The sequence below is a fragment of the Micropterus dolomieu genome, linkage group LG18, assembly GCF_021292245.1.
Source record: "Micropterus dolomieu isolate WLL.071019.BEF.003 ecotype Adirondacks linkage group LG18, ASM2129224v1, whole genome shotgun sequence".
NCBI classification, from domain to species: Eukaryota; Metazoa; Chordata; class Actinopteri; order Centrarchiformes; family Centrarchidae; genus Micropterus; species Micropterus dolomieu.
Window position 1 is genome coordinate 8,532,441 of NC_060167.1, and position 26,742 is coordinate 8,559,182.

Genomic DNA, 26,742 nt, shown 5'->3' on the forward strand with positions numbered 1-26,742 from the left:
CACCACCAGCTGGATTTCAAACAATGATGAGACCAGGAGGAAATTGATAATCTTGCAGAGTGGTGCACAGTATTTACTTTTAGTTCTTTTATATAATTTTTTTTTTTTTAACTTGAAGGATTTTCTTGACCTCGTTTTATTATATGTTTTTTCCCTCATAGAATCTATGGGGCCAATAGTTTTAGTTTTTAATTCCACATCCAGACCAGCAGGTGGCGGTGACGTGCTCTCACGTGGTTTACCTAATGTCCAATCGTGACGACGAAGCAGCCTGATGACGTCTGATCGGAACAGCGCTTCCTAGTTACGGTAAGCTAACAGCTAGTCCGCTCCTCTCGGGTTGTTTGTGTTCCTCCTCCGCTCAGCGGGTTTTCTCCCCAGCGTGTTTCCTCCCGCGGCTTCAGTCGGTGACAGACGAGCGCTCACACCGGACTTTCACCGTCAATCCTCCGGGATGTCTTTCCTGGAGAAGCCGTCCCCCGGCAAGCTGCTGCTGGACGACACCGTTCCCCTGACTGCGGTGATTGAAGCCAGCCAGAACCTGCAGTCCCACACGGTGAGTGTTTACTGGACATAAACCTCACTTAACCGTAAAAAATAACTGTTAAATCACCATCTGCGGGTGCACTGCGGGCAGACAGACTCCTCGGGTGCTGGTGTTTGTAAAAAAAAACAAGTTGATTTAAGGTTAAAGGGGGCGTTTAAGTCCATCGCTGCGTCAAGAGTTCCATTATCGGACACAGATGTAGACGCTTCATTTAGTCCCCTTTCATGTAAATTGAGTAGTTTGTTAAAAAAAAACATAAACATAACTTTCGTCCCAGTGAATCGGTCTCTTTCTAACATGATGCAACGCATTAAAGTGACTCCATGGCAGACCGCTGACCCTGGCTCTGAACTGAAGCGCTGTCACTGATTAAGCAATTTCCTGAATCTCACCAAACTGCTGATCTAAAAGGATTTGGAGCTGGGCATTGACACTGACGGGTCGAAACTATACCCGTAAAGCCCCTAGGACAGTCTGTCAATTGTGCCATGATAGCGAATTATATTTAAAAGTTGTGCGTCTTAGTGATTTATTTTAATACCGAGTAAGATTATATACAACAAGATGTAGGGCAGTCTTTAATTTATAGTGGTCATTCGGCATACATCCGCTCCACCAAATACCTGTCGTAAAATGCGTAATGTTATTTTTTATTATGCGCCCCCGTTGACCGCTTTCTACAAACATTATTTTAAGACCTTGATATTTCAGTAAAACAAGTGTGTACTTTTTGTATGTTATTTCAGCCGAATCATATGTTTTTTTTTATCTTGTTACAAAAAAATCGCTTTGTACTAAAATGTGCACTCTGAGCTCGCGTGTATAGTAAACTTATTTAACCAACGTGACTGCCAATGACTAGCAGTTGTTGTAGGCAAATAAAATAAAGCAGGTCGCCTGCCCTTTGTCCGATAATGGACGCGTCTGTGGTGGGTTTGTTGACAGTTCGGTTGGGATCAGCTGAGCTAGCCAGTTAGCATGCTAAGCTAATGTCAGGCATCCCACCATTGCTAGTGTTGTTGCAACAACAGAACCATAACCTTACATGACAAACTTGTTCTGATGGATGTAAGTTAATTATTAGATTTATATGTTTATGTATTTCTATGAAACCATTACATGCCTCTATTTTTTTTAGCATTTCAACACTGAACTGTTTTTTTGCTTTATTAGTCAGAAAACAAACCAAAACAGCAACTTTCCTGTAATTCAAAAAAAAATATTGCAGATTTGATGATGCCAAGTATGTCAGATGACTTTCCAGAATATCTCAATATGTAAGCAACTCCAAAATAATGAATGTTATGTAAGGACAGGCCTTTATACACTATAACACTGCTTCTTGTCTCAGGGACTAGTCATTTCCTGCTACTCACCTATTACAAGTAATTGACTTGAAGAAAAGAAATTCCCATGGACTCCACACATGGTAGGAGGAGGGCAATGTCGTCTCTCCATGTTTCTCTAGAAAATAAATTAAAGATAATGTTGATACCAGCTGCGGCAACATTATTGCTTGTATTGAACTAACATGGTCTTTTCGTTGTGACGTTTCTAATAACACAAAATACAAAAAATCCAGTACTGGATAATAACCTTGTTCCACAGTATATTTTTGAGGTCCACTTCATTTGTCAAGTCATTTTAATTTAATATCACAAATTTCTGTCTAAGGGCTTTACGATATGTGCAACACCTTAGACACCCTCTATCTGAATTTGTCTAGGTATGGATAGCAAATTCAAAAGAAAATGTAATATAGTTGATTTAATAGGAATACGCTGATTCATCTTTTTATTTTAATCTCAATTCCAATAATTCAACTCTGCTTATGCCAGTGCTGTTATTTTCCCAAACATTAAATCTGTTAAGCTCACTGTTTGGGACTCATTAAGATCATTTATATCTTATGTAACACGAGGCTGGGGATTAATGTCTGCAGCTTGCCATGACTGAATGAATGAAGCAGAAACACTAAATTATATGACGCTGTTGCTGAAACTGTTTGTATTGCAGATCACCAGAACTACTTAATAAAGTCACTACTAGTGAAGACCGATCCAGTACCTATTACTATTGTTTAATATTTCTGTTTTAGGCTGTCGCAGGGTCAGGTCATGTGGAGGGCTGTTGAGAATGGTCAGAAGGCAAGTTTATTTGTATAGCACCTTGCCACAAAAAGGTCTTTATGTAAGCCATTAAGACAATAAATAAAAGATACACAAGACAATATAAAGAGGCGGAGAGAACTGAACATTGAGGACGCTTTTAGATGGCAAAGATCACAGCTAGAGAGTTGGAAAGATGACATCAGAAGAGAGGGTGGATATTATGTATAAAGGAGAAACAAAACAGACTCTGTTGCTCTGGAAAAACTAGTTTGTTTTTAATGCTGCAATACAGACGCTAGACAAGAAGTGATGTCAGGATCTCAGCTGTTTACATCCAGAGTCCAGGCTGTTTGTGAAGCTGCTTAGCACACATGAATGAATGCAGGATTACAGCAGAAACCAGAGTCTGTCAGCAGTAATTAGTCTCTGAGAGGATCAGTTTAAAGGAAAAGTCCGTGTTTACACCATGGTTCTTGTTTTCATAATTATGTCCATCGTTCCTGTCAGTTATGAAAACATGTTACTCAGCAGCTTCATCGCAGATATCCGTGAACATGGTGACATGATCAGACAGATCCTCTACCAAACAGTGTTATCCAAACCACTTATTTGGAAATGAAAGGAAAAGTGAACACACCCGAAATGTGAACCCTTTTGATTTAGGCTCAACGTGGCTTTTGTACTGGCACCAACCTCAGAACAAACTTCTTTTTTTTTGCCCCACTCTTGTGTTAATGATCTAAATGAACCTTAACATTAGTGAAGGGATTTCAGTTTGTTAATTAAAACAGCAAAATGTGAGTGTTTGGAAAATTACTTTTATAATTACTATAATACTATATTACTGATACTAAAATTATTATCATTAATATTAATTTTTTTTCCCGCTGTAAAGACGTTTTTTGGCGGGTAAAATTACAGCTTTATATCAATAATATTACACATGTTTTCCCAGGAAAACTATGACTTTATTTCTAATTAAATTATGATATAAGTTTTCTAAAATTACAACTTTTTCTAATGATTGTATTCTCAAAAAGCTCACAGCTGACTGTCTGACAACACAGAGTGTGACAGCTGTTAAAACCTCACTCCACCCTTTTCACTACATTTAATTTATTTTAAATCATAAGAATGTATAATATTTATGTTTTCTCTTATCTCTCAGGAGTACATCATCCGAGTCCAGAGGGGCGTGTCTTCAGAGAATAGCTGGCAGGTAAATACACTCATCACAACCTCAGGTGGAACTCGGCAGGGCCAATCAGTTTGTTTGTTTGGCAGAAATACTGACTGAAGGACGTGTCAGGAGATGAATTGACCAATCACAGCTGTTCTCTCAATAACGTGTGTGTGTGTGTTTGTTGCAGGTGATTCGGCGTTACAGTGACTTTGATGTTCTCAACGCCAGTCTGATGGTGAGTTTCACACCTCTCAGTCACACACAGCGCTCAGGGTTTTAATGCACACTGATGGACAAGCAGAGAAGTGTGTCGTCCTTCAGCAGTGCTTTGAGATCCTTAGTGACTGGCATGAATTCAAGCTGCTGTTGAAGGATGAAACTACAAACTTTTCACAACCAAGCATTAAAGCTATCAATGTTTCATACAGAAAAGAGATATTAGTAATTGGCGGCACTGCCCTGTAGATGACTAGCGTCCATGTGCTCTGACATTCCCATAAAGGTCAGCAGTAAGGATATTGCGAGTACCACAATGGCTTTCATACGTAGTTTTTTCCAGAACCTGGTAGAGATAACTCTATAAAATTTATAGTGATCTGCTTTGAAAAATGGGCAGTAGCAAAGTATAATTTAATTGGTTCCAACTTAAAATGTAAGTTTATAAGTCTTGTAGTCACACGCAAACACCCACTTCCACACACCACCAGCTTCGTCTTAGCCAATCTCCTTCCTGTTTTGGAAACCTCGGTGCCCGTTCGTTATGACATGCTCAGGGCTTTGCTGTTGTGTCATCGATTTCCCACCAGCCTCTGCTGGTTCTGTGAGTGTATAGCGTCCTATGAATCTCTAGCAAATCTTTCATCAATGGAACTGCCAAAGTAACAATATAGTCCAAATGAGGACCGTATAAATGATAATGGAGAGTTACTAGAGAACAGAGATAGTATAGTAAGCTATCATTACATAATGATTAGTTCAGATATATCTTTGAATCTACATACTGACCACGGGGGAGCACAAAAACGGTAACTAATGCCTCAGTGGCTGATTCAGAGTTAATCAGGAACTACTCATGAAGACAGTGGTCACTATGATAAATGTATAGATATTAATGAACTAATCAGTATGTAGTGATTGATTCATATAGTGTCGCTCAGTCTGTTCTCCAGTAACTCAACATTATCCTCAATGAGGTCCTTGATCCTGAGATATTCAGGAACTACTTATTAACAATTAATTAATTATCAGGTCGTTCCTGATTCGTTCCTCGCTCACTCTTTAGTAACTACTCACAATTTTGTGTTCTGTATTTGTAAAGCGTCACCCAATAAATAATACAAAGTTCAGCTACAGGAGAATAAAAGCATTTATTTGATGTGTTACTTTGCAAAACCTCATTGATAAAACCACAATACTAAAACAATAAATAATCCACACATTGCTATTTTTCATCTACTTAGGAGAAATCGAAGCGTAATAATGTACAGTGAAATCTACACTGAAAGGATGCCACGGGCACGCTTCCTATCGGAGGGTAATTAGTCTAACACCACACCGGTGGCACTGTGGTGTGATGAGGTTGATCCAGTCTTGGGAAGTGAAGCTATGTGGTTCCTTGACCACTTTTTCTCCTACAATAGCGTTGTACCAGTGTGGAGTGGATCTGAGTTTGGGGTGTATGTCAGATTGTTCTGGTTGTGACTTATCCTATGGTCAGGTCACATCATTCCTGGATAACAGGAAGTTAGCAGATTTTCTGCTGAGGTTTCGCCTGCTCATTTCCTTTTGGGGTCTCTCACTGACCCCGACCTCTTGTCAGACCATTATCTATATCTGACACGCAGCAGAGTTGTCGGAAACCTGCTGTTGTTTTTTCAGTTTCTGGAACTTTCTTTGTAAATACATTGTTGAAACGTACAGAAAAGGACGGTAGTGCATAAAGGAAAAAACATTTAATGACAATAATAAAACAAACACAAAACGCATACAAAGCATGAGTTCTCTCTTCAGGTGTGTGGCATCAGTCTCCCACTTCCTCCCAAGAAGCTAATTGGAAACATGGACAGGGAGTTTATAGCAGAGAGGCAGAGAGGACTGCAGGCCTATCTGGATTCAATCACCCAGCATCCCATGCTTTCCAGCTCCCTGACTGTCAAGAAGTTCCTGGATCCCAACAACTACTCTGCCAACTACACAGGTGTGTTTCCTCATCTTCACTGAGAGATTATTTTCAGTTTCTCTCATTCAGAGGTGTAAAGTAACATCAAGTACTGTACTTAAGTACATTTTTTTGACATTTTTTTACTACTTCTACAGATGTAATTTTATACTACATTTTTTACTAACTGCACGGCACGGTGGTATTTGCTTTGCAGATTTACATTCAAAAGATGAGTTTATAAAATACTAACTAATGCATAGTTAGAGATTCAAGCACCTGTAGTATTTAAAGAGACCACGTTGGGAATATTGTGCCTTGGATTCAGCGTGTTTTGTAGACCCATAAATACATGATTAATAAAAACTTTGTTTAATATGCGTAGTATCTGAAAAATGTAATAAAGTTAAAATAAACTATTACATGATGGGGTATGGGCAGATGGACAGCAGCAATCGGTAGTGTTTGGTGACACATGGATAGAAATGCCCAGTCAACATGGACATCATCGTTTGAAAGCACTGTTAACTCTCTCTTTTCTCCAAAAAGAAAATACATTTTCCTGCTTTTTGATTTTATTAAAGTGTTGTCTGTCTGTCTGTGTCAGAGATCGCCCTGCAGCAGGTGTCCATGTTCTTCAGGTCGGACCCAAAGTGGGAGGTCCTGGAGCCTCTCAGAGACATCGGTAAGACTCTTGATCTGAACCAACCTGACTGAAAATTGCTAACTTGTTAACATGAGAACTGTATGCAGTGCTAATGCTTACATTGGCTTTGTTGTGTATGTATACTCATTATTAAAGCTACAACTCACAATTGTTTACATTATCGATTTACTATGCCAGTTATATTCTTGATCAATCCAATGTTCATCACATTTTCCTGGCAACTAGCAGTTCAAAACCCAAAGATATTCATATAGGACAGCTGACACTGAGTATTGATTTATGATCAAATGATTAGAGGCATGTCTCTCACAGTGAGTGACAACCACTTTTTTCAGTTCTCCATTTAAGATGAGCTTGTTGTAAAACCTGCATTTACTCTGTCAAACTTTCATCCAGCTGCTGTCATCATTAATCATCATTAAGCCAATGCAATGGTCCGAGTTGGTTTGTTCATTTTCAAAGAAATAAGCTTCGCAGTAAATTTTAAAGCGAGGCTATGTAACTTTTGCTGAAGTGAACAGCCTAAATTATGAGGTGATAGTAAATGATAAAATACTGTTTCAACTAGTTACTGTTCAGCATTTAACTGCCATGCTAAGTTTGCTAACATTAGCTACCTTAAATTACTGGTCATAGGGCTGTAGCAGCAAAATCTTTTAGTGTATTTATTTAGCAACAGTGCATTTCATTGCTCGTGAATGGAACTTTTATTTGTCAAGAGGAATAATGTGTTTTATTGGCATAGTTACAAAAGAAGTGACATATGACATGTTTGTTTTTCAGGTTGGAGGATCAGGAAGAAATATTTTTTAATTAAAAACAAAGAGCAACCCAAGGAGAAGTATCTGCTCAGTTGGGTGAGTACAGTAGAACTCAGTACACATGACAAGAGCTAACAGAGCATGTCGGATGCCGTAGCTTCTCCTCTGGACCTTTGAAAATGAAGCATTTTGCAAATATAAATCACATTTCACCTCCTGTAACTGAAGGAACTCGTGTCTCTCTCTTAGCAGAGAGAAACTTGTAAAGGAGAAAGACAAGTCCATGCCAAATGTTTCCTCTTTCTCTCTGGCAGAGTTTCCAGGAACAAACCCTTACAGAGTGATTTCCCACAGTCAAGGGCAGATTCAATTTAGGTTATTATAAATTCAATCAAATGTAATTAACTGATGTGAAAGTAGTGTCCAGTCTGAAGCAACAAATGTGGACAGAGAAATAGACTAAAATATTTCACCCTTTTTAGCTGACTGATGGGATTTGTTTTTGTTTTTTTCTCATTTTGTTACTGTGGATGTTTGCTGAACTGGAAACAGAAAACAGGAATTCATTTAGAGCCTTGAAATGCACTTAAGAATTAAACCTGATTATTGAACGATATTTCCAGAAGTGCACAACTTAAATCACATTTAGGCAACTCATGTTTTTCCGAAGAAAATCGAAAATAACAAATAACTATTCTGTTTGTCGGTGTGTTGTAGGTGGACCTGGGTCCTGACAAGTTCCTGTCAGACAAAGACCTGCAGTCAGCTATGAAGCTGCTTACAAGCCTCTCTGTACGTATAGACAGCGTGCGTGCGTGCGTGTGTGGTTAGCACTGCATTACAAATCCAAAACACAGTAACTACATATTTGGTCAAAAGTTAAGACCAGAATCTGAAGTTTTAGCTTCTTTTTTAACATATAAAAAGTATTATGTCATAGAAAGATGGAATTTCTTGTTCGGTAATCTTTGGACTGTAGAACTCACCATAATACTGTTGCACACAAACTGTCGTCTAGACAGCTAAATCCACAGAAAGCTGTCAACTGAAAGCTTAAAGCCAGGTGGTGAGACACAGCTGAACGCAGTTATAGCTAAAAGGACATTCATTCATTCAGTTCACTGATTTTTTTAGTAATAAATGAATTAATAAATGAAGCAACGTTTGCCAGGTCATTCAGGTCGCAATCCCCCATTACTAAATGAGGCAGTAGCCAAATCCAGTCATGATGCAAATAAAAACTCCTGCCAAAGCTAACTGGTTTAATTGGCCATCTCAGCTTTTGACTCCAGTGGAATTAATCTTACAACTATTTTGATTTCAGTTTAAATATTGAATATATTGAATATTGATAAATATTAAGAAAACAGACACACACCTAGCAGAGATACATGTAATTGTAATTAATCGATGTTATGCAAGTAAGTCTTCCTCCTCTTCCTCTCCAGACTCCATATCTCTATCCGCTGTTATTCTCCAGCACCAGTGAGTCTTCAGCTCTGCTCATCCGACCGTTCAGTGAGAGAGGCTCTCTGAGAGATCACATCTATAAGGTACAGTTTGTGGGTGTGGGTGGGTGGAGTAAAGGCATCTGTATGCTTCGACCTGAGTGCTTGTTGGATGGCTGAAAAGGGAGTCGCCGATACACCCAGCCGACTCAGTTGCAAGCAGGGCTCAGCTGTCAATCATTATGTGAAACCACTTTTTATAGCATAACATAAAAAATACTTTTTATTTAAAATTAACACTTGAACATAGTGTGATTAGAACTACCTAAAATGACAGAAACCATCTTCGGGAAGTATTTATTTGATGTGTACTTAGATTTTGTTTGTTTGGTGTATGTCCACTAACATGAAGGATTTCTGGGTTTATTATGACCTGAAGGGAAGTCCAGTATGACAAACTACAGAGTCCACACATATCAGATTCAACCTTGAATCTAATCTGTAAATGTTTTTTTTCCATATAGTCATATCTTTCCAATCTCATAGTTTTGATTGTAAGATATCTGAGAGATTTGAGGTTGTCCAGGTTTTGAGATATCTCTACTCACTACAATGTAGGTGAATGGAATTAAATTTGTGCTGCTTTACAGGATTGAAATACTTCAACTTTCCCGAACAGTGTCTCTGTAACTCTGGATAAACCAAAAATCTAAACTAATTCTTTGGTAGAAAGTTGTTCCAGTGAAAACTGTTTACTCTCTCTCCTCCCTCTCTCCAGGTGAAGCCCAGAGAGAGTTACCTCAAGAAGTATTGTAACCCGAAGAAGAGTCAGGGCCTCGAACTGCAGCAGATTAAACTCTACGGCCGTCAGATCCTGGAGGTATGTACACACACACACAAACACACACAGAAAAAACACAATCAAAGAAATAAACCACACACACACACCACAAAGTGTTTCACAGCGTGTGTGTGTGTGTGTGTTCAGGGCCTGAAGCTGCTCCATGATGGCGGTGTATTTTTCGGTCACTTGCATGCATCCAACATAATTGTTGATGATGGTGTGTGTCGACTGATGGACATAGAGAACGGCATGCTGGGAGTTCCCTCAGTGCTGCGACCCGCCTTCACCCACCTCAGGAAGATCAACGTACGTAAACACTGAGTTAGATTAGATAATAGAGGATTTTTGTTTTAGAAAACTTAAACTGATTCTTTCCATCAAAGTTTTCAAAATAAAAAAAAAAAATAAAGGATTCACAAGCATGCTATCTATTTTTTTATTTATACTTGGATCTGTGTTCTTAAATAATTAGATTACATGAAAATGTATTTAATTAGCACAGGCTTTTACTGGCCGGAGTAATGAGTGCGATAATAAAATTATGTCTCTGAAGCTGAGAGTAAAAAAGTAGAAAAATAATATTTTTGGAAAGGTTAGCTTGTGTTGCTGTGAACATCTTCCTACAGATTCTACGTGTGCCTTGTGATCTGTAAATGAACCAACATATTTTGTTATTTTAAAAGTGTATCGCATATGAGTGTGTATCTGCAGTCCACAGACAGAATCGACGTCTTCTGCTTTGGATATTTACTGTACGAGATGACGTACGGCCGACCGCCAGACAGCGTCCCTGTCGATCAGTACCCTGCTATCCCCTACACCGCTGTGGGTCAGTATATTTATACACACATACAAACACAGATTAATATGTACACATAAAGATGCTGTCATGTGTCTTCTGACATCTGGTCTTGAAACATCAAGTTTACTGAAATGTCCCAATGTGTCTGTTGATTTATTTTTGTTTTGTTTGCGTGTGTTCAGTGTCAGTGTTGCAGTCCATTCTGTCCACAGAAGCCTGTAAGAGCGGGATGCCAACAGTGTCGGAGCTCATGCAGACACCGTGAGTTCACCATATTGTCAGTCTTTGTGTTGTTGTTGTAAATGACAGAACAGTGACAAAAACAATGTCTGGAATTTAAAGTAAGACATGTGCAGGAACCAGAACGTCATCTTTTTGTGTTTTGCAGGCTGTTCAGTGACGTCTATCTCCAACACTCAGAAAAACTCCACATCAAGGTGAGAGGCTCAGTTTGATATCACTACTGAGAGTTTGGCCAAGCACGTAGAGGGTTTGCTTCAGAATATTTACTCTCAAAATTTTAAATATCTGAATCTCCCTTCCCTGCTCCAGGTTCCCAGCAGGCTAAAAGAGGCGCTGAAGACGGCAAAGGAGAGTCTGGAGAAGAGGCTGCTGGAGGAGCAAAGAGTGGTGCGTCACTACTGTCATTTTAAATATTTTTTTATACCACTGAGCAGCTCCTCTGCAGACATTTGGGAGTCATGTCCCTTCTTCAAGGGTACATCAACAGTTTTTCCCAGATCTATATCTTTCAAACCAGTGACCTTCTCTTTAAGGTGGACGTAATTCTTGCTGCTGGCTTGCTTTTAGCTGGATATAGTGGAGGGGAAAAAACATGCAACATAGTTTCCCACAACCTTTATCATGTTGCAAACTCAGTGCTAACATCAACATGGAATTATTTTAAGCTATGCTTAAAATAATGTGTGTTATGGCCTCTGGATGCTGACTGCAGGAACTGATAGCAGTGAAACTGCAAATCTTTTCTCTAGAAATTCAAAGTAAATGCAATTTGACCCTGAGCAGCTACTTTCATATGTTGTAATGTCTTTGTGGTAAAAATCTCAGATTCATTAATGAGATACTGTATGTGGGGACAGGAATGCTTGATTGAATAAGGTGTCTCAGCCTATCACAGTCATCTTAAGGTGGTTTTGTCTCTAAGGGGCAGGTAGGGCGGTTTTCAGATGTTGAAATTTACTTGCGTTTTCAGGCAAAAAGCATACAGGACAGGAAAAAACGCAAGCGTCTTTGCAAACATTAAGTACAGGAGATACCATTGCTAGCTGACTAACAGCAGCAGTCCACTAAGTTATAGATTATTTTATCAAACATTTTACTTGAATTGATCTCGGTCTCTGTTCTTTTATACTCACTGCAGCAAAACAGCATCTTCTCTGCAGCTTGTATTATGTCACCACGCACTTATAAAACAAGAATATAAACAAGCAATATTTCCGTCTCACTCTTTTCCTCAAACTGTCTGGAGAGCTTCAAGATTTCGAATGTGAATTAGTTTTGATTATGCGCCACATAGAAATGAATGGGAACCTTTACACTTTCCTCTTCCACCCCTTGACCATATTAGTATTTTCTGTTTCTAGAAGCAGACAAACCCAAACTCCAGGCTGGATTACCAACTTGCCAAAGCAGGCAACTGCCTCCCAAAAACGCAGTCATTTGGGAATAATCACCACTTAAGTGCAAAATCAGCTAAAATGGAAATGATGAGGTGTTTTTGTGAGAAAGACGCACATTCAGTTATTTCTTATGCAGGTGTGTCTGAGCTGACTTTTCTGTGGGGACATCACATCTTTTTTCTTGAGTGACGTTAGCACTTTTCAGTGCAGGTTTTTGAAAAGTTGCATAATGCATCTTGTAGCTTGTAAATATGACGTTTGCTGTTTGAAAAGAGTTTATTAATGTTGTGTATTAATGTTTAATTGAAGCTCCACCAGCACAGGAGGCTGACCAGAGCTCAGTCTCATCACGGCTCAGAGGAGGAAAAGAAGAGGAGGAAGATGATGGCGAGGAAGGTAGGCGACAGTCTCCCACACACAACAATACAAAGACATCAGAACGTCAACATAAACAAACATCTTGGCTGGTCGCTTGTCAATTTCGCTTTAAGACTATTCTGAAAGCATTTAACAACTACAGCTCAAAAGTAACTGTACCAGCAAGTCTTTGACCTTCACTGGAAGGAAATGTTAGAAAAATTATTAATGTTATCTATAGTGAAGTAACGTTACAGCAAAGTCTAAAACAGTGCTGTTATTTTGTCTTTGCAGAAGTCCAGACAGTCGGCTTATGAAAATGAAGAAGATGTCTCTGTCAGAAACAACAATAACTCTGGTAAGTCACTGCTGTTAATAAGTCACCCACACAAATACAGTATTAGTTAGCTTGTTGTTGTGCTAGTATGTTTACCATCTGTACTAGGAGTGGGAATCTCACGATTTGATTCGATTACGATTCAGAGGGCTGTGATTCGATTATAAAATGATTATCGATGCATCTTAATGCATTTTCTATACAAGATCCCTGGATAATTACTAAGCATTTAATTTGCACGTTAAATTCCAAAAGAAACATCTCCTAATTAGCTTAAAAGGTACAGTTTGCATCCCCAATTTACTTTATTAACCTCAGCCCCATGGTCCCTCATTTCATTAACAACCAATTAACAAACAATTATCAGGATGTACAGTATACAGGACAGAGCTGTACACCAGTTTAGTCTTAGCTTCTACCTGATGTTTTCAACCCTTGACTAGTAGGTTAGTTATTAATGACATACAGCTGATAATTAATATTACTTCGTTACTAATTTAGCTAACGTTACAGACCCACGGACGCTTTACACATAGTTACAGTGACAGAACATAAAAAAGTCATCCAGGATTTAATGCCTTGGTGTAAAGAGTTGGGTTTTAAGTAGATTTTTGAAAGTGTCCAGACAGGGAGCATTTGGGATCTCTGTGGGGATGAGATCCAGAGGTTGGGGGCTTTGACGCGGAAGGCTCTGTCCCCTGAAGTCTGGTGTGGGGGACAGAGAGCAAGCCCTTGTTACAGGGGAGATGTTAGCTAGCGCTAACAGTAGTGTTAAGTCAGCGCAAACCGAGACCAAGTCAAGACCAGAGTTTTCCGAGACCGAGACAAGACCAAGATGACCAAGATGCTGAGAGCAGTCGAGATCAAGACCGAGGGAGAGCGAGACCAAGTCAAGACCAAGACCAGTTCCCTGAATTACATGGCATGCAATAAAATCTGGAACGAAATCATATGTACTTCTTAAAGTGATCCGAAAGATCCACTTTCCCATTAAAGCACCCACATACAAACACTAAGAGCTGAAATCAACGTAAGCATCGCAGGGAGGGGTGACAGTCCTTATCGGTTATATATGAAACAATATGTTTTACTTCCAATCACAATTAGGATGTTAACAAATCAGACAACGCAAAAGCAATTTATTGATATTACCAAAGTTATGGTCTTGAAATAAAATCCCGAGTTCCCAAAGTCCGAGACGAGACCGAATACAAATGCGGTGAAGTTCAAGACGAGACCAAGACCATCAAAAATACCGGGGTCTTAAGACCAAGACCGGTCTCGAGTACTACAACACTAGCTAACACTTCACTTTTCCACAAGGAAACTACAGACTTTTATTAACGGAAACACTGTGACCTACGCCCTTTCTTGCCTACGCTGCACGTTCACTAAGTTACCTGACTGAAACTTACTGCTAATTCTCCGCTAACTGTCTGTCTGAGTGCTACGATGCTCGCAGTTTGCGAGTTAAAATCATTACTTGCGCACTGATATTAATGATTGTGTGACATTTTTGTAGGGTGCTTATTCAGCGGTGGTGTGTGGAATACAGGCTGTTGTGTGCGCTCTACAGACGCTCCGGGCGCTGCACTTCCGCGAGTTCCGCCTTTTGCGTTCCGTTTCCATTTACTCATCTGGCAGACGCTTTTATCCAAAGCGACTTACATATGAGGAACAACATAAAAGTATCAACAGAGCATCAAATACAGATCTACAACTGACAATACATACTAGTAAGAGCAGCATAGTTCATATCACATCAACGGGGTAAATACCTAGGGGAAGGAAGTAAGGGTTAACAAAGTGCAATCAAAACAAAAAAGTTAGAGGTTAGGAGTTAGAGGTGTTATAAGAGGAAGTGTTCTCAGAAGAGATGAGTTTTCAAGAGCTTCTTGACGCCCCTGCTCTGATGGTTTGTGGTAGCTCGTTCCACCATCCTGGTGTCACAGATGAGAACAGCCGGAACAGGGATTGCTTTGTGTGAAGGGATGGCAGAGCCAAGCGGATTTCATTGGAGGAGCGTAGCGGCCGAGAAGGAACGTAAGTTTGTATTATGGAGTTTAGGTAGATGGGTGCAGACCCAGTAGTCAATCTGTATGCCAGCATTAGTGACTTGAATCTTATTCTGGAGGCCCACGGGGAGCCAGTGGAGGTCACTGAGTAATGGAGTGACATGAGTCCTTTTGGGCTGATCAAAAACCAGACGTGCTGCTGTGTTCTGAACCATTTGTAAATGTGTTCCGTCAACATTACGTTATTAATTAACATTTTATAATCGATTATTAGAAATTTGTTAATCGATTCATAATCGTCCACGTCCGCATCGTGATACATCTAAGAATCGATTATTTCTCCCCCCCCCCTAATCTGTACAATGTGTTCAAGCCTAATTGTAGACTAGCTATCCGCTGTCTGTCACATTGACGCTTTGTCCGTAGGTTAAAGGTTTTTTGTAAACAAAGTTTCTCTTTACATTTAGTCTAAAAACATTGCCCCAAGGCCTAGTAAATGTGGTGAATGTATTTCCTTCCTCATAAAACTTGCAAAGAGTACAACACCTACATTGTTAACATCCATGTCTGCTAAAAATCTAGTAGTAGTTACTAGTCGTTGCTACATTTCTCGGTACATTACCAACTGTATTTCAGTGGAACAGTGTGAAACCATCAGTAGGACTTTGCATGCTTGGCTTTGACAGCACAGGGGGACATAAACACGTGCAGATTGTGAAAACAAATGTCCCTGCTGTTACGATAAAGACTGTCTAACTATCGCATCAGGAGAAAATGGGGGCCCACTCTTAACAACATTGTTCCATAGAACTGCTGGTCATCAAAAACTCTACATGGTGCTATTTTACATATTCAGTTATGGTGGGGGTGTTTTTTATTAAGATAGTTACTGATGGAGACTATTTTTCTGTCTGTCTTCAGGTTCTGGAGCCAGTTCCCCTCCCACGTGCCCCTCCTCCCCCACCCCCCCATCGACCATAGGTATGCTTGTCTGTCTCTCCGTCCTTTTATCTGTCTGTTCAACTGTCTGTCCCCCCCTCTGTTTCTCTGTCCTCCCACCCGTGTGTCTGTCCCTCTGTTTGGGAAAGTGCTGGACAGGCGGTGTAGCACCCCCTTGTGGTGAACACCTGCAATGGCTGTGGTGTGTCTCATATCCTTTATCATTAACCCTGAATTTCTGCCCTCAGTTTTAATCTGAAATGAGCATGTGTGATTATGAAGACTAATTTTTTGACTTGACCTGTCTGTCTCTGTCTGTCTCTTCGCCTCTTCTCTCGTCATGTGATTACCTGGTTTTCAGACAGGTATCTGTCTCTGCCATAGTAGTGTGTCTTATTCACTTTGTTGTGTCTCTAGCTAGCTGGATGCAGGATGGGAAACACTGATGTGTGATTTTATATTTTAAGTTTAAGTCTGGAAATAAAGTTTTTTATTGACAACAAATCCCATGGTGAGACCAAAACCACAGATGAATACACAGACAGTTCTTGATAGTACGGCTAATTCTTTGTTGGTTTTGGTCTTTTTCATGCGATATTTAAGATAAATACAGAATCTCACCAGACTTAAGACCTTTAAGTTTTCTCAACATGCTGACACAAAAGTGCCATCAGTTTCCTACCCTCCCTCTTCTTCTCTCCTCTTTGTCCTGGTGATACTGTGTAAATGGTGATTGGTCCACTGAACAGATAACTGTCATCTCCCTCTCTCTCTCCTTCTTGTGCCGTCTCCACCAAAGAGCATGCTCCATTCTGAACGTGTCGTTGGGTAAAGTAAAAGATTTATAATGTCGATGATAATAACGAAGGTCTCTGGTGGTTTTTAAAGCTGTTGCGCACCCTGGCTTCCCAGCAAGCTCCTGGCCACGGAAATCTTTCTAGGCTTAGATCGAGACTTGAAAAGATCACTAGCCTATACGGATCCAATGCAGACAGAAGCACAGGTTAAAATGAGAGCTTTCTGTAACTAAAACCCTGTGTTCTTCTGGTCTGTACATTTTCAGTTAGTGATTTCCAGATGCATAAAAATGTAGAACTTGTGTAAGGAGGTTTTGCTGTCAGTAGTATGCACACAACACATCCACATTATAGCTTGACCAGTGGACCACTGGATACTGGACACAAATTTGTGATTTTAAAAAATCAGATAACAATATCAGCCAATAACACAATGTAAATCTTATACAGACCTTTAGATTTTTTTTGTTGTTGTTGTTTCCTACTTCTAATTGTGTATCATGTCTGTTACAAGAAACGTACTGCATGGGACACTTGACAGTGTAAAAAATAAACTTGTCAGTGCAATCTCGTAGACAAACTACGTAATGTTGACACTTCTACTTCCTCATTCAACCATCTCAGTCTTAAATTGCCAGTATGGAAGATGCCCAACATTGCTTTAGACTGCTTGAAGATGGCTAATCAGATGAAATTCTTCTTGAAAGTAAGCAGGCTGAAAGTAGAAATCTGTCAGTGGAAAGAGGCATGAAGTGAAAAAGCTTCTCCTCTTCATCAACAAGTCGCTGCTTGCTTGGAACAGGGTGTACGAACATCTTTATAAAAACCTCACAATCTGCAATGATGTCCAACCTCACAGAAAGTCCAACCCCTCCCCGATTCAGACCCCCTCTTCTCATTGGAGATTGTGATCTCTCTGTTGTCTGTCTGCCTGGTCAGTCGGTTGTTGCATGTCTGTTTCTGTCTCTGTTTTTTGTTTGTTTTGTCTGCTTGTGTTTGGGACGGGGTGTCGCAGTCTGTTTCGACAAAAAACTGAATCATTTTTGTGACAGACACTGTACCTGGTGCACAAAGAAAACAAGCAGAAACTTCCACAGGAAAGACAGATCCTCACAACCTCGCTATGACAGCAGGAAAACTGCGGCTTTGAAACAAAGATAATTTGATTCTGTAACAACCAACAGTTTAAGCAGAAATAAATCAGACTTTAATTGCTCTTATAGTCAGATAGTACACACAGTTGTTAATTTCCCCACTGTTAACTATGAAATCATGGAATAACAAGCTGCAGTCATGCAAATTCATAATTATTTTTATTTTTTTATGTGTTTGGATAGGACTGGAAATGTCAGTCAGATTTTCTCTTTCAAATTGTACATGCATTTATTTTGTTTAGGTATGTGACTGGGTTGCTTTTGTATTCTTACAGCCTACTATGCATATTGCTTATTGGCATTATAGTCTTGCAAAATATATAACCTTAGCAACATTATTTGTTATTTGTTACAACGTTATTTGTTTTTGAAAAGTGCTCTACAAATAAGGATTATTATTATTATTATTATTTGCCTACAAATGAACTCCTACACATAAATGTTGCTAATGCTGCATTTCTTTACCGCTGGCTAATACGACAAACTGTCAAAAGTACAGTTTGTCATGATCGGCATGTATAACAGCATGTGATCACGGATCTGAGCACAGATTTCACATTTTATTTGTGTAATGTGGACACAGCTGGGCTTTGATCTTACACATCTGATCACAGAGGAGAAGTGGAGTGGAGAAATACTGAAGGTCACTGTGGCTGCAAAATGTAATGAAAGTCAGTTTGTTCCACTGCCATCCTGGAAATAATTCATCACCACTGCAGGCGTTAGTGGTTCTGGAGTTGTTAAATTTAAAACGCCTCCAGGTTTGGTTGCCATCTGTTAGACTGACTGATGTCCTTACATTACGTTGAAGATAATTCACTGTGTGGTCAGACAAAAGGTGGAGTCCGTTGACTCAAGTTGCCGCTTTTGGCCTCTGCTTTACCTCCATGTTAGAGCTCGGTTTGCTTCTCTGCCTATGATCACTGGGTTTCGTTCAGGTTGGGATGCAAAATGGCACAACTGAAAGAGATTTACCAGGTTCAGGTTCAATTCCCCATCAGTTCACTCTGTTGATCATTGTGCTTCTGATAAAGCAAGTCCACATGTGCCGTGCAGCTGATGGTGAGGTGAAGTTAGAGGGTGAGCTTTTTGAAACTCCATGGAAATTTTTTAACTATATTAAAAATTCTTAAATAGGGCTGGATATCCAACCTTTTACTTGGTACTGTGCAACATTTGACAGTAGTACAATAACTTTTAAGTACTTAAACTGACAGGTTAAAACTGATGGTGGATTGAGTTCAGCCTGGACACGGATGCAGGAGCTGGTTTCACAAAGATAAACCTTGTTACTCTCCAAAATCCACAGAGCACACGATTAACAATTTTTAATGAAACTAATGTGACCACTTTTTATTACATCAGCCTTTAATAAAGGGTTTATAGGTTGTAACTAATAGCTTTTATAATGGTTAATAAACATTTCACTAATGCTTTATAATACAGTTATAAGCCTTAAATCACAAGAGTTTTTCAAACTTTGAAGTGTGCCTCCTGGGGTGAGCAGGAGAGACGTGAGGTAAAGATCATCACGTATAAGCGTGAATATAGCCACTTAGAAATCTAGAAAAAAGACAGCAGAACTTGCCTGAGAATCGTCCTGTTTTTAAGTTTTCTTGACTATCTTTGTTAATCCAGTGAGGGGAAAAAAACTGCTAATAGATGAAACAGGATACTTTTAATAAATTTTTAAAATGTAAACAAATACAGGTTTGGGTTGCTGATCCTTAGGTTATCCTCCTCCAGCATCACATGTTGCATTTTAGCTACAAAAAAACCAAACTCCTATGGATCAGTGCATCACTTCCCTTCTTGAAAAGAGTTACAGACCATTTGGTCCAAAATCAATTTAGTAATAACTTATTAAGATTTATAACTGCAGATGACTTGTTAACTTGCACTGACTTCCCAAAAGTGGTTCTTATTAATGGCTTGTAACTGATCTATAAAGTAAATGATCTATTAACTATTAATTAATTAAGCTATTAGTTAAAACCCTTTTATAAAGGATGCCTTATTAGAAAATAGTACAGAATTTGTTTTTTTAATCAGTGTACTAGTCTCTAGTAAGACTACTGACAGAGAGATAGTTATATATAGTTAGAGATAGATAGTGATATAACTGAAAGCAACACTTCAGCCAACGAGCTGCTGTGATATTTAGTGCCTCTATTGGTTGACACTTTTTCCCGTCTTCTTTAAGACTGTTCAAACACTGAAGTGAAAGTAACTTAGAGTAAAACTATGTCTGGTGTGAATCTGTAGACTAGTTTAACGTGTCTTTGTGCAGCCAGCTCCCAGCGGAAACTGAATGTCACTAGAAGCTGGTCTTGTTGTTCTCTCACACTCCTTCCTTTCATTCTTCTCCGATTTATCCAGGAGCCCAGACTGCTCCTCCCCCTCCACCACCACCTCCTCCTCCTACGCTGTCCTCTTCCTCCTGTCCTCCTCCTCTGTCCTCCTCCTCTGACGGAGCGGGAGGAGGTCGCAACGCCTTGCTGAGCTCCATTCAGACCTTCAGTAAGGGTAAACTGAAAAAGGCCGAGACCACCGACCGCAGTAAACCCATCATCTGACCCCGCTCATCACCACAACTTGTCCTCGACCAGCAAACCGTCACTGTGGCATCAAGACCGGCCCGCTCGTTCTGCACTGTGGTCTGGACTGGTTCATGTTGTCGCTCCCTGAGATGTGAAAACAAATCACTAACAAAAAAAATCCAAGTACCATTTTAGTTTTTATTGCCATGTCTGCTTTTACATTTTTTAAATCTATTGCTGTGGTTACAGAGAGTACAGGACGGACTGGGAAGAATGGCCACCTCAGTCTGCCCATAAAAAAACTCTGGATAATCCAAGGCACCTGAAGGTTTGTGTTCTCTGACTGCTAAGAGTTGGTCAACTCAGTCTGAGTCTGGTGAGCTTTTCTGGTTGATCTGCTGCTTCAGCCGGCAGCCAACGGGCTTCTTTTCAGCTCTTCAGGCTTGTAAAAGTGGTGGATTTGGAATTTGAACTTTTGCAGCCACTGTGGACGCTTCATCCCGCTAGATGATGAAGGTTTGGATCCAAAACTCTTAACATTAGTACTCTGAAACGGTCATGGCGCTGGACTAGTCCTGATCCCGGAGCACCAGAGAAACTGGCACCAAGTCAAGCTTTCCCTCTTTGACATATGTAGCCTCCAGGCTCTACTGAGACTGTTTCACTGCAGGACGTCAGTGACGAAGAACAATTCCAGAAAATCATTAGAGCTACACTGCAAACAGTCTCCATCATCAAGTCATTTCTGTCTGTGAGTCCCAAAAACATACTTTTTCTCATTGAAGTGCAAAATATTTTACTACAATAAAACTTCTAAGTTTTAGAATTTTCTAGAAATGTATCTGCATCATGAAACAAGAAAAACAATGCAGGTTGCTGCATTAGAAGCAAGACAAAAAAATAAAAATACTTGACCTTAAAAAAAAAAAATAGACAAAAGATTAATGTATAAGTTGATTTCCTTTTTGAAACAAGTTAAAAATTCTTACCGAACTTGCAGATTTATTTTACAGACAAAAATGACTTGATAAGAGGGATGTTTGTTGCAGTGTGTCTGAAACTACACAAACCTTGACCACAGTCATGGTGTGATCACACCTGCGGTTGGTATTGTTTGGTCTGAACCAGAGGGGGAGATTCATTTGATTAATTTTGTGCAATTAGTTAATCAGTTAGAGATTCTGGCAGTGAGATATGAAACCTCTGCTGTGTTCTTCTCATAAACAAATATCTGAATCCTTCAGTCCAGACTCCACTTTATTCTGTTCAGCTCTGTAAGCATGAGGCGTCCTGATTGGTCAGTTGTATATTCATTCTTAACAACATAATGGCTGTTTCGGACCACACATGCAAGAGCGAATAGTTTGCACAAGATAGAGCGCAAATTGAAGAGCAGCACATAATCCTACAAAGCAGCTAACCAAGATGCTACAAGTGTGCTCAATGTTAAATGTGTTTCCATCCAGCAGTTTTTTGCTCATAAAAAATCTGGTGGAAACGGCAAAAATAAAAACTTGGGAAAAGTTTACACTTGGCTGAGGTGGAAAAGTTGTTGTATAGATAAAAACAAAACGATAAAGTGCAATGTAAACAGATCTAATAAGTAAATCATGACGTACACGAAGCATGTGACTTAAACATCACTAAAGCTTGACTTAATGGGATGTAAACAATGACAATATAAAGTGTCTTACGTGGTATCCTCATCCTTTTTCACTCAAGTCCCTGAAGGACTGCAGAGAAAGATTACAAAACTGCTGGAATTCAGAGATGCACAAAATGTTACTTTTTCAGCAGTGAAATTATCGCCTTCATACTGTAACTTCTGCCTCACGTCAACAAGACAAAACCATAGGACGTGTGTTGTTCAAGTTCAGTTTAGTCGGACTTTGGCTGCTAACCGTGGCAGAAAATAAGTGTAGGGCGTGCCACTATGGCTAATGCAGCTTCTCTCCCTTGGAAATAATGGCTTTGCTGTACGCGATGTCAAACTTGCACTTTTGGTGTGAAAGCCTGTAAGAGATACTGGTCAGACATCTGTACTGTCCCAGATCAGAGCAACATGGATTGTATTTAGGGTCTGAAATTAATCCAAAATAAAAAAATCTACTGGCTACTGTGGCAGAAGATTAAAAAAAAACATTAACATGTAAGATTCTGATTCTTTTGTTTCTTTGCACTTATTATTCCAGATGCAAAATCCATACTAATGCTTTTGCATTTTAATTAACTTCAAATCATATTCAATATGTTTTTAGTTTTCCTTCAGTCCTGGCAGCAGTTGTTTTTTGTTATTTCTCTGAAAAACAAATGCAGAGACTTGAAAGTTGCTACAGAGAGAAAATCCATCATGGTCAACTTTTAGATTTTGTCAACGTTGCTTAATCTTCATGTTGTAATTTAATGTTGCTTGCGGGAACTGTATCAAACAATCGCTGTACTAGTTGTAATCGACTGTACAGCTACTTTTCAAGATACAACAAATGACCCAAACTGGACTTGATCCTGATTCACTGATCAGATTACATCTTTGAGTGTCTATAAACGCATCAAGGAGTGATTGTAATACAGTCCTTGCTCACAAGTTTGGTATAATGTAACTTACATAAAATAAAATAATGAATGTAGGCAAGTAAATGGATCTCTCTGCAGCAAGTTCACTAGAAATTACCTGAAGTTTTTTGCAGCCTGTAAAGAAGGAAATGAGTAATACCTTTTGGATAAAGGTCTAAATACAAGCTAAGGGTTAATTTCAGACCCTTGTTGTGATGATTCCTGTTATTTTTAAGTGTTTGCTTCTGTTTTAAATCTGTTGTATTTTAATGTTTGTTGTCGTCACAGTGCTGACATTCTTTTATTTTATTGTGCCATATGGATCCTTGTGCCTGATGTGGATATCTGAATGTTTTTTTTGTTTAAAATATTATATATGACAATATAAAGCTCTGTCTGACAAAAATATTTACGCTTTAGCACACAGGATGTTATTATGTGGTTATTGGCAGTTTGGGCAGATCGGAGCAATGTTGCTAAATAAGTTAGTAATTATTATTTTATATAATATCTTTTTGTCTAAAACTTACAGAAAATAGTGAAAAATGTCCATCACAGTTTTTTAGAACCCAAGGTGATGTCTTGATATGTCTTGTTTTGTCCAACCAACAATTCAAAACTCCAAAATATTCAGTTACCAAAGACATAAATCTGAGTAAAGCAGCAAATCCTCACATTGGGTATGATGAAACCAGAGCATGTTTGGCAGTTTTGCTTAAAAAGTTACTTAAAACGACTAATCAGAATCAATTAATCGACTACCGGTTTTAACATAAAAACAAGCTATGTGGTATGACTGCAAAACAAAATTGAGTCCTGAAAGTTAAAGTGGGATTAAATCTGTAAAATTCTTGGGAGGGTTGAGTCATTCAGATGCGACTCCAATTGTCCTAAAGTAGATCTTCCGTCTTTCACGTGATCATCTTCAGTAGACTGAGTTTTGCCCAGTTGTCATGGAGTTATACATTCAAATAAAAATTTTCTGAGCTTGTTAAAGACTTCTCATTCATGGTGGAGAATATTCAACGACAACTGGGCAACTCTTCTGGGGGAGATGGTGTGAGACAGTCGAAAGCTCCAGAACACCTACTAAATGGACCTTTTTGTGAGTTTGTTTTGTCAGTTTGCAGGTAATGAACTTTCAATCTCAAAAATGTACTGGTCTTTAGCTTCCACAATGTTTTATTATGAGAGGGATTTAATCTGATGGCTTAAACGAACAGTTCTACATTTTGGGAAACCCACTTACTCGCTTTGTAGGAGTGTAACATGAGATCAGTCTGTCCATTGAGCGTGTGGCTAAAGCCAGCAGCGCATTAGCTTAGCTTGGAATAAAGCCTGAAAACCGGGGGGAAACAGCTAGCCTAGCTCAGTCAGAATTTATCTACCAGCACTTCTGATGACTAATTTTTGTACAGATTAAACAAATGTCATGTCTGAGAGGTGCTGATAAGCAGACTGTTGCTGACTGTTGGCTGCAGCCTTAGATTTAACAGACAGAAATGAGAGTGGTATCAATATTCTCATCTAACTCTTTGCCCTAAAGCGAATAAACATATTTCCCAAATTGTTGAATTATTCTTTTGAAAGTGGGTATGATAGAGAGACCACAAGGCCACCAGGATCTACTTTTTGTAAACCTCAACAGAAGCAAAAGTGGAAGCAGCCATAATTGGATTGACAGAATGACTGATCTGCTCGGTGAATTTTCTTTATTTCACTGTCTCTCAGTTCTAATTTCTTCAAATTTTACATTAATCCCACTCACCTGTGATACCTGACATACTGTGTGCTAAAGTCTTAACCTATGTGGCGAACAGAGCTGCGATTGGAGCAGATTTTGTTGTGAATCTGATGACTGATCACAACAATCCATGTTTTAGCACACAGAGCGTTCGTTTTAAATGGCTGCTCTATGCTGAAATCATTAGTTTTTTTTATTCAGTGCAATCCGGTCCAGTGTGATGGCCTTCATGTCTTGAATGATCATTAAATTGTATCAGAAAATTTTCTCTGCAGCACTTTACCCATTAGGGGTGGAAGATAAGTCCAGGTTTATGTTTATGAAAACAATTTGCAAAATAAATTCCTAGAGAAAGCATTGGATTACATGTATGAAAAACAACTCTTCAATCTACTGGACATTTACGCTTACAGATACATCAATCTCTTAAACATTCAATGCAGCTGCAGAATGATCCTCCTCATCTCTATGAAACACAGGATGCCTGCTGTGATGAAATGATAACTGTATCAACCAAATGTACATTTGATTAAAAATGATTGAGGACACATGAGAGTAAACAGTGTCTATTGCAAACCTTAAAACTAAGGAAGATTCAAAGTGTCCTAAATAAAAATACATCAAAGAAATAAATTGAAATATAACACGCATTCTAATATGCATTTCTTTATTAATGTAAAAACGAAATGGATGCACCTCCTCACATTGTTTTCAGTGCTGTGATTGGATTTTAATGTGGTATGAAAAATCAATTAATTCATTTATGACAGACAAAAGGCAAAATTATTTTAGTATGTTTTCTATTTAATTATGAAACAGTAAATGCATAAATAAATAGGACTTCACTATATTTCTTCATTTGATTAGTTTTAATATGCTGGCATTTTAAGTCTTCCATACTGGACTATGAAAACCAGGGTTATATATAAATCTGCTTAGTCTGAAAGTTTGTTTGCTGATGCTGGAACTTCAAAACTATTTAATTTTGCTGTTATTCTGAGAATTATGAATAAAGGCTGCTCCAAGCTGCGTACAGATTAAATGAATGAGATACAAAGTTAATGAGCTTTAAAACCTTTTTTATTTCAAGACATATTTCTGATGACTCATCCTGCACTTGGGGACTAGTACATAAATATATCCAATCAAATGCAATTTGAGGCCATCAGGGATGAGAAGACAACTCTTATCACAGCAGGAAAACATTTCTCCTCTTTCTCAGTATTATAAAGTAAACAGTAAAATTGTAAAGTCTCTGAGAACCACAGGGGGGACAGCAGGTGGAGCCCTATTTATACCACAACTTCATTTGTGTGTACAATCAGTCACTAGACCACCTCAAGTCAGCAACCTCATCCTGTTTACTTGTGTGAATCACATATAACAATCTCTGACAAGGTATTTATGCAGTCAATAGCTTGCTCCGTTTAGGCCCACACACCCTGCTGGCAGGTACTACCTCCACCTCTGCTTGTGCCTCTTCCTGGACCATGTGACACATCTCCTTCCCTTGTAACAAGGTCCTGGAACTCTACCAAGCCCTGCCCCTCAAACCAAGAAAACTGGGTGGAAGTCAAGACTTCCCCCCTGGTCAACTGCCACCTGAACCCTCCACTTCCTCCTAATCCTGACCTCCATACCAGCAGTGGAGGCCTTGATGTCAGAGAAGTCTCTGTATGGCAGCACCTCCGTAACTCAGGTGACCAGGAACTCCTGTTGGATTATCTTTTTAGCATTGAGTATACTCAAAATACTTTTATATCAAGTGTGAATTTACATGTTTGCTTCTGTTGTTACCAAGTTTTAGGTTGTAAAGTATTGAACTTAACAGGTGGACATATATGAGGGCAAATCATAACCTCTGTCCAAAGAAGGTCTCTGGCATCAGATGTGAATGTCTTCCTTGATTGTTTTCCAGTATTCCACTGACTCCTGGTTGATTATTTCGACCCCTAGCCAGTTGTCCCTTTTGTAAGTTTTGGTAAAAGCTACTAAGTAGGCTTGCTTGTTTTATGAAAATAAACTTGAAACAGGTGTGATGAGTTGTTTGATAAAGTTTATTTATTATAGCACCCTTCACAAATCAAGTCAAACTTTAGAAATAAGACCAAAGGTAAAAAAAAAAAAACCCAAAACAACAACAAT

At 39.1% G+C, this 26,742-nt stretch overlaps 1 protein-coding gene across 2 annotated transcripts; it reads left to right on the forward strand.

The window, feature by feature from the left end:
• The first annotated feature begins 271 nt into the window (after window positions 1–271).
• On the forward strand, window positions 272–25,247 carry pxk (PX domain containing serine/threonine kinase). Of its 2 annotated transcripts, none has more exons than XM_046076135.1 (18): window positions 272–556; window positions 3,827–3,877; window positions 4,029–4,076; window positions 5,852–6,038; window positions 6,607–6,684; window positions 7,450–7,523; window positions 8,145–8,219; window positions 8,876–8,980; window positions 9,654–9,755; window positions 9,864–10,025; window positions 10,431–10,548; window positions 10,704–10,782; window positions 10,910–10,958; window positions 11,074–11,151; window positions 12,471–12,557; window positions 12,813–12,876; window positions 15,792–15,851; window positions 20,140–25,247. In XM_046076135.1, the coding sequence occupies exons 1-18, from the start codon at window positions 455–457 to the stop codon at window positions 20,334–20,336; spliced, it is 1,716 nt and encodes a 571-aa protein (XP_045932091.1). In that variant the 5' UTR covers window positions 272–454; the 3' UTR covers window positions 20,337–25,247. The 2 variants fall into 2 exon arrangements, with proteins under 2 accessions (XP_045932091.1, XP_045932092.1); XM_046076136.1 differs by lacking the exon at window positions 20,140–25,247 and adding an exon at window positions 16,609–16,637 and having other exon boundaries at window positions 273–556.
• Window positions 25,248–26,742: the final 1,495 nt, after the last annotated feature.